This window comes from Thermobia domestica, chromosome 2 (assembly GCF_964235325.1).
Source record: "Thermobia domestica chromosome 2, izTheDome1.hap1.1, whole genome shotgun sequence".
NCBI classification, from domain to species: Eukaryota; Metazoa; Arthropoda; class Insecta; order Zygentoma; family Lepismatidae; genus Thermobia; species Thermobia domestica.
Window position 1 is genome coordinate 166,286,514 of NC_137455.1, and position 9,355 is coordinate 166,295,868.

Genomic DNA, 9,355 nt, shown 5'->3' on the forward strand with positions numbered 1-9,355 from the left:
AAGTCGAAAAACATTCAAATTATATTTCTACGCTTTTTGCCATATAAAGAAACAGGGATATATCCGAAACTTGAGAAGAATGAAGATCTTCAGAGCAAATATTCATTACAATCACTTGAAGGGAGGATATCTCATTTCATTTTATCCTTCTTACATAAAATAATTCATAGTGCAATAGATTCAAGAGACCCCATAATGGCATATTATTAGTTTCAGTGCAAAGGACTATTGCATTGGATGTATCGCCTGTCAGAAAAATATATTCATTGTATAATAAGATGTCACAAGGGCACCCAGCGATAGACATCATCAATATAGACAAAATTTTCATTCTAAAGAAATGAGTTGTATATCGTGTTATATGTATTTTAAAGTATAAAACATGTATTTTATTATCATATTATTATTGTATTATATAAGTATTTAAAGTGTATTACCATATAATGATGGAAAACTGTAACCAGGCATGGAAATAAATAAATTTAAAAAAATGTTACATATTAAATTTCTGTAATAAAAATTCATTTTGAGAAAATAACAGACATTCAAATAAACTTGAAGAAAAAATCAGTAAAATTAATTCATTAACATTCCAGCTTACCTCAAAGAAAAAAGAATTATCTTTCATATTGTGAAATTATGATAGAGCTCCAAACTACGGGAATCTAATATTTAATCACAAAGCGACAGTTCTATCACTTCCGGTTAGGGGTACAAATGTATCCTTTTCTTCGGACTCCAAATCCATACTAGAAAACCCTTTAACATTATGCCTTACCTTTTTCTTCTATTACCTGTAGACAGACTGACTGACGGATGGGTTAGTTTTTTTTTAACTTCACATACTTTAAGAAAATACACAGATGACAAATTAATCGCAGCTCAGTAAGTCAAGTTGGTATTGATCCGCTGATCATGTGGAACAACCTCAATATTCGTTAATTTAATTCATATTTTTCTGACCAGAGTATGTACTTCTTTATTAAAACAAAAATAAGTCGCAACAGTTTCAATAACGTAACGTTATCTTCATCAGACACTAATTGGCATATATTGGCATGTAATTCCAGAGTCAAGATGGATGGAGACTCAATATTTGATTTAAAACAAAATTTAGAGTTAATTTATTTTTTATATTAAATACCAGAACTCGCAGAACTTGGTTGGTTGGTTGGATAGAAGTCCGAATGACATGAACTCTCACCGGGAATCGAATCCGAGTCCCCCGTGTCGAACATTTTTGTTAAAAATAAAAGTACTCAATACTAATACTAGTATATCCATATATATAGTACGTTAACAACTTGAGATTTAAGATACATACCTCCATTGTCTACTGTTACTATATCATATATTTCCTGCTCTCCTTTGCTTTCAGATCGCGTGCACAAAATCATAAGAAGTAGAACAGTCAGAACTTGAAGTTCCTTCCAGCGTTTCATAATTACCAAGCTTTCGTTTCCTTTAAAATAGAAAGAAAAAGGCCATTTATAATTTAAGGGAAACAAGAGAGAATATATATGTGGCCGTTAGAAGATAAAATTTAAGAAAGATTAGATCTTGGAAGATAAAATTTAAGAAAGATTAGATCTTGGGAATATAGTACAGTAAGTTTTCGGCAATCATACTAGATAGATTCTGTCAGTAGAAGAGACTTGCGAATTTTCTTTTCTCATACAGCCTCAAACATCAACGTGAAGTAATAGCAAGCACAGAGTCACATTATAGACCAGGGGTCTTCAACGCATGGCCCGCAGGAGAGAAGTGACCTGCATAGCTCCTTGCAGTGGCCCATAGTTGTTTGGAAAATTAACACAAAAATCCGATTAAACAAAAAAAAATCAATGCAGTTTATCGTCAGAAGTAAAAGCAATCGATACTTTAAAAAATATTAAAAACAATCATTTTTTACAATGTTAGTGAGAGAATTGATAATGCTTTTCTTGATCACAGAGTCAATGTTCACATAAATGTTCGAGATCTCTTACTAACTAACTCTATGGCATATGGAACTCAGAGGTTTAATGTCATCTTAATAAATGCTCTCCATTGACTTCTCTAGCCAACTGAATCCAGTTTCTATTTTGTATTTCTACTTTTGCGCATTTGCCTTCAGTGCAGGTTCTAAACCTGTTAAAAACTTGGATAGTGGTTTAGATATACTTGAGCAATAGGTTTCGTTTCTTATAACTTTTATTTGATCTGATTTTGATAATGGAGTTTAATGTTTCTTTTGAGCAATGGGGCTATATCAGGTAGGATCCAATACTTAAGGCACATACGATTTACCACTTGGGTTTATATCGGAGGCAAGTGCTCTTTCCAGGGATCGAAACCACTACTAAACACACAGAAAGCACGCCCATTAGTCACTTTACCGCAAAGAGGTACTCTTTAACTTCGGTGCGTCATAATATGTGAAGTAAAAAATCAGGTTCACACGCTGTTGAGTTATTCTGCAGCTTTGTATGGAAACTACAAAGATACGAAAAGTAAACTTTAAAAAGTGAGTAGTTTCATTTCGCAATGTGAAACAATGGTAGATCTCTAAATTATTCGAATTCGGTACTCAAACTTGAAGTAGTACATCTATAACTACTCGTTCCAATAGAGGAATAAGATCAAAGATAGAACCTTGTTCTTCGGAAGCTGAATCCATATTAAAAGTCATTACTCACTATGTTTTACTGCTTTTGCTCAAAGGAGATTAATGTTAACACTGGAAGTGCCTATGTTGTTTCGGCAATACAGAAATAAGGACAGAGATGAAAGATATTCTTACGATTCTGAATACGTATAAGAAAACTACTTGTCGGCATCTATTAACGCTTTTCCACTCTGACGAATAAATCGGAAATTGATAATATTCACCACTTCCAATTTGAATAGATAGTTAATGGAGGAAATGGAATCTATTATTGTGACTCAGAATTGATTCCTAAAAACTGCTTCTCGCTATATCTTACCGATTTTGCTCTATGTTAATCAACGTTTAAACCGGAAATAATTAATTGAGGATTAACTTCCAGTTTAAATAGAGGATTTATTTAGAAACTGGAAGCTACCGCTGGGACACTGAATTGATTCTGAAAACCCGCTTCCCGCCACCTGTTACTGCTTTTGCTCTGTGGTGATCAACATTGAAACCAGAAACAGTAGTGAATTTCTCCCACTTCCGGCTTTAGTAGAAAGGTGAGGATGAAAATGGTATATTTTCTTCAGATGCTAACTGGATACCAAGAAACCGATCATCGCTGTCTGTTACCGTATTTGTGCCATGGTGATCAACGTTGAAACTTGAAATCGTTAATTTCTACAAGTTTCAGTATAAATAGAGTGATAAGGGAGGAAATAGATGTTAATCTTGGAATGCTGAATCAATTACTAGAAACTCTATCTCTTATTATTTTTTCTCTGTGACAATCGACACTAAAACCGGAAACTGTTCTTTCTACCAACTTCCAATTCTAACATCTTCCAATTTGAATAGGAGTTTAACGGGTGACATGGATCCGATTGTTGGAAATCTGAATCGATTCCAATAAACCGTCTCGCGAAATCTCTTACTCCTTGTTCTCTTATATCTGTCTACAAATGGACGAACAGACACAGACGTTCGGTAAGACCTGATCTTCATGCATAGCAAAGTTTGGAAGTCTAAAAATTATTATTATTATTATTATTTTCATAGCTGATGTCAATTTCATGGCGAGTCTTCCAGTCAACATAAAGAAAGTGGTTGCAGATCATGGAATCAGGACATTGCACAAGCTGCCTTTCTTTAGCTTGTAGAGCTGAAAGTTGCCGATGTTATTTCCGTCAAGAGTCACCCCTACTGGAGATATAAACATAACTGTAATAAATCTATTGAAACTTTTAACGTTAATTGTGTGTCATTTTGCACTTTAGGCTTAAAGGGGAGAGAATGATAAACAAAGCCCGGATTTTTTAAAATACATATGCGCAGGCCTATCCATGAATTGGCTCCCGGAGCCAAAGCGTGAGCGAGCACGAGCGAAGATAAAAACAGGTGAGCACAGGTGCTGCTAGCTTCGCTTCTTCCACTGCATCCGATAAGTGTTGCCAACCACACATGATGGCAAAAAACCTATGGCCAAGCCTGGCCAGAAATTCGCACGATGATAAGCATTGAGCAGACGCAAGCGTGAAATGTGCAGGTGTGCTCTCCCCCTCCCCATTTCGAAAGCAGTGACGCGAAAACACTGCAGGAAATAAAATTGGTACGTTTTTTGGTCGAGGAAGACGCATGATAGAGGTTACAGTTAGCGTTGAAGTAACTAACAAATGAACAAGAAAGAAACTAATATTAAACATGTCATCTTACAGACGTAAAAACGACTGCAAAAATCGGAAACGAATTGTTTCAGACCTTTTTAGCTTGCTTACACAATTCGTGACGTTGTATTACATTAGCATTCGGTCTGTAACTTGTCACTCGCTTCACGTTTGCTAAGTTGTAAACGCCTTTCGTTGCTAGATTGATAGGAAAACGACGGGAGGTTGAAAATAATAATATTAATAATAATAATAATAATAATAATAATAATAATAATAATAATAATAATAATAATAATAATAATAATAATAATAATAATAATAATAATAATAACAATGCGTATTATTATTATTATTATTATTATTATTATTATTATTCGGACCAAAGAGGGATGAAAATGGGGATTGGAGGAAATTCATAACTAGGAATTGCATAGTTTATACCGCTCACCTAACATTATTAGGGTTATTAAGTGTAGAAGGCTCAGGTGGGCAGGCCATATAGCCAGAATGGAAGAAATTAGAAACGCTTTCATAATTTTAACTGAAAACCCAAATGGAAGAAGACCACTGGGAAGACAATATTAAGATGGATCTTGCAGAAATAAGAGTACAGAGTAGAAACTGGATCCAGTTGGCTAAGGACAGAAGTTAGTGGAAATATTTTGTAAACGCGGCATTGAACCTTCGGGTTCCATAGGCCATAGAGTTAGTTAGTTATTATTATCTAAAAGAAATGTTCAAATGTTGTTAAGAGACAATTACACAGAAGAACTGAGTTCCGACCAAACACTAATTTGCCGGAAGGAAATTCCAGTGCAGTCCAGCCTACTTTAAGCGTTATCCGTGCAACCCACGTTTCATGTTCAAGACATTGGGAATAATTGTTCGTATCATTCAGTTGGAACGTTTCCTTCCGAATTTACGCTATTACAGTAGACCTACGCTATTACAGTAGGCGTACAACATTGTGACTTTCAAAATCAGTCAGTAACTATCGAAGAAAGACAAGCATGTAGCTTCGGTCGTTAAAATGATTTAACATTCTTTTTCACTTTTAACAAGCCACCGGCAAGCAACCAGCCAGGGACAATACATTTTTCCTTATTAAAAAGACACTCCTTGTTAAAAAAAAAAAAAAAAAAAAAAACTAATTGCAGTCACTAACGGTCACTCTTAAAAATGGAAAATCTCTTTGGCTCTCTTAATATTTTGTTTGATTCTTTGCGATCAAAGTAACTTTAAAAGTGGAGTAAGAAATACAATTCTTCCTATTGATAGTGTAATAGTGGCTTCTAATCTCCACAACCAACCCCTTGCTAAGCCTATTCGTACACACATACATGCATAAGCTAATTTTCTGGTGATAATACTTAGATAATTACAAACAAGTGCTACAGTTTTTTTTTTTTTTTCGTATAAACAGATTATCTCTTTTCCTAAAAAGCGAAACAACATAATATAACAAACCCACACTCGGATATAACAAACCCACATCCTTCTTTAACAAAAGGAAAGAAAAAAGAAGAAAAGGAACGTACATAGTTTATCATTTGATTGCTGTTACAAGTTTGTATTGTCTATAGTTAACGGTTACCACATTGTAAAAAAAACACTTTACACTAAATGGCAATCAGTTACCATACATACTTTTTTTTTTTTTTTTTTTGGTAAGCTAGTGATTACCGCCAAGGTTGACAACACTTCCGCTCCTCTAAGGACGAAACCCGAAGATCCACGAAACACGAACAATGGTATTTGCCCGTAGAATGCTCGTGAGCGTTCACGAGGAGAGTTTCCACTATCTGCTCGCCGTGGGCAGGGCTGCATATGCGTATACACAAATGCATGTTTTGAATGTGGATTTAGGGAAAAAGCCCGGAAGAAACAATCTCGAGAAAATGACCACGAAGAAAATGGCATTATTAAAAAATCCCCCTATCTCTCAACTGTAGAGGGAAAAAACTCCAGAAAAATGGTACCGGTATACAAGGAAAGTTGCTCAACCAGAAACATTTGTGATATTTTGTTTTGTTGAATTGTTATTTCTACAAGGCTAAATAAGAAAAAAAATATGTTTACGACAATTAGATATTTCATCTTCATAATGTAACAGCTACAAGATTATTGCAGCAATTGAATGAATTCCAGAACAATTTTTAGCAAGCAGGTTTCGTCGCTTAGTGCTTATTGGGTATTTAAATGAACCGAGATTGTTACACCTAGAGGCAATATATCCAGTGATCACATATTGTTCTCTGCGACTAATTTATTTGTTACAAAATAAGCGATTAAAAGTACTATATAGCAATCATAGTCTGCTTCTTTTTTCATTAGAATTGAAATTGTTCTTTGGAACTGATTTAGCGCTCTAAGAATTGGTACCATCTTTTTTCTTAACCCTCTATTCCAACAGAAAATGGCAGAAACCAACCACTTCTGGTTTCAACTTTGATCGCCTTAGAGTAAGAACGGTAATAGATAGAGAGAAATGGTTATCTATAATCAATAAAGCATGCCAAGAATATATTTCATCTTCACTCTAATCTCTGTAGTAAAATTGGAAGTGGCATGTATCCACACACTACCACTTTCGGTTTTTCATAATAATTGAGAAAATATTATCCAACTCAAACCAAACTCCTTCATGTGGTACACATATGATACTGCTACTTCTTTAACATTTTATTTTCATCATCGCTATACCTAATTGCCTACTAATCTTATGACATTATAGAAGATCGCGGTAAATTTAAATGCTCAAATAATGGCAGAAGTTAACTTTAATTTATCTCGCAAATAAGCAATTACCATTAAAAATGAAATCTTTAAATTTTACGTCCCACTTTTATGCCACCTAGACTAAAGCAAATAGTGATGATGAGGAATGAAATGGTGGAATGAAGAAAGTGGGAGGAAATGGGAGAATCCCGAGGAAACCCACGGACATGGTGTTTGTCCAAACAAAGGCTCATTTGGCGCGAGCTGGTATCAAACCTAGGACCTCATGCAGCAGAGGTGAACGCTCTACCGCTGAGCCATCGCGACCTCCGCAATTAGCTTTAATACATAAATCAAGATGTAAGTACAATATTAGGTTAACTTCTCATTGTTATGTTCTATAAACTAAAGAAAGTGGATGAGAAGTGTAAGTTTTTGAATAATAAATGAATACAATTAATAGAGGACGAATGAATCAAATGTTAATAAAAGGATTAAGCGAATGGGGAACAGGAATAAAATGGAAGAATCCAGAGAATACACTATATCGTACTGTAAATTTTCATAGGGTATTCAAGTTCCTAGTGTAACTTTTTATAGGTGTTCCGGTTCATTAGTCTAAAAATCTGGAAGTTCTAAGCATAAGCTTACATGAAATAGGATCGAACCAGAAATCTCATTCAGCACAGATGAGCGCCTTACCACTAAGCCACAGTGTAAAGGATAAAAACATAAATTCATAAATTCATTCCCGAAAGAATCTTCAATTACAAATAATTATGCAAGAGAGCTTAGTGTTAATTGACAATCAATATGATTACAAGTTATTAATTCTTTACGATGCTTTCTGTTTGTTACGTTTAATTAAAAATAGATCACTGATGTTCAAGGGTGGAGTTAATAATGTACTTACGGTAAAACCAAGAAGAAATCTCCTTCTTCTTTACATCCGATGAGGAAAAAATATGTTGGGCAGCTTGTTTGGGTGAATCCTCACGTAAAACTGTGGCATACCGTTATCTATGCTTAAAATCTTCTTCGCTTTTTTCTTTTCTTTCCTTTGCAGCGAGAGACGATAATGAGCTTGGAAATACAGGACAAACAAAGACCGGGTCATCAAGAGTGGCTTCCAACACGTAAAGGAGACGTTGTAGTCTCTTTCCCTTGTTTTAATTGTGGCAATCATAACTGGACTGTCCAGTTAGATACACACACATGCACTTCGCAAACTAGAAGGTGTGGTTCCACTCTTTCATTCAGAAGGAGGTATCACATCTCTGTTTACTTTGTTTAATTGCTATCTTCTAGTAAGCAAACACAATGCGTTCGTATTGAAAGAAATTAGCGTGTGAGATAGATGATTCTTGGCTGTCTTGTCACCATAACGAATTGTTGCTGGTTTTATAGAGAGAGCAAATAGAGTGCATAGGCCTGGTTGTGTATATACGTATATCGCTCCTTTAATAGAACAATAATACAACTCAAGATCGTCTTTGAGGAGAGTGATTTGAATATTTGTACCGAAAACATGGTTCTGTAAAGAAGTCAAGAATAATTTTTAACTTCTAGCTTTTTTCATAGTTTTTGTACTTGGGAGATGTGCTTGTCTCCGACATAATTTTTTCTGAAATGTTAGTACAGCAGTAAATTTAAAATTTGATTTTGAATTGGGTCGTTTTTCTGCATAAAATAACAGATGATGTTTAGACAAGTGTTGAATGAAGAAACTGAAGTATTTCTTTTTCTGAAGTATTTAATTACCAAAAATATAATTCCTGACTAGCTACTAACAAACCATTTCGCCATAATTAATTAAATAAAAATAAAAACATATGCAATATGATATAAGAGTAAGTTAATGGTCGATAAGAGCATATAGTAAGTTATATTGATATGAGGCGAAAATCACTAAATACAATAGTATGTAAGTTTTATGGCTGCATAAAACTTTTCTACAACAAAAAAGTAAAGCTACTTATTATATTATTAATTACATAAGTATTACTATAATATGACATTATTTGTTTCATGTTTGTATGTGACAATACCTTGTCTGCTTGTAACGCTATATATTATTTCCAATAATGGTTTTCTGGAATAGCAATACCAAAGGTAAAATAATAATAATAATTCGTGTGAGTAAAATTTGAATCCTGAGCTATCGCACGGAAGTTCAAAAAAACACTTTGTCCCAAATACCACCGTGTTCTCTGCATTATTTCTTATTTAATGTTTTTCTATACTCTGCGAAATACAGACCGACAGAAACACGAATGCAGGAGTATAGTTAAAATGACAATACTTTTCTGTAGGACTTAAACCCATGATGGATTGGCCT

General features: G+C 34.3%; 1 protein-coding gene across 1 annotated transcript in view; it reads right to left on the reverse strand.

Moving 5' to 3' along the window:
• The window catches only part of LOC145679772 (uncharacterized), a 28,521-nt gene extending 20,430 nt beyond the window's left edge, over positions 1-8,091 (reverse strand). The window contains exons 1-2 of the mRNA XM_081750328.1: positions 7,931-8,091; positions 1,325-1,462 (exon numbers count right to left, since the gene is read on the reverse strand). Of these exons, the coding sequence (XP_081606454.1) occupies positions 1,325-1,442 (118 nt within the window). The 5' untranslated portion in view covers positions 1,443-1,462; positions 7,931-8,091. The remainder of the gene's footprint in view (positions 1-1,324; positions 1,463-7,930) is intronic.
• Positions 8,092-9,355: the final 1,264 nt, after the last annotated feature.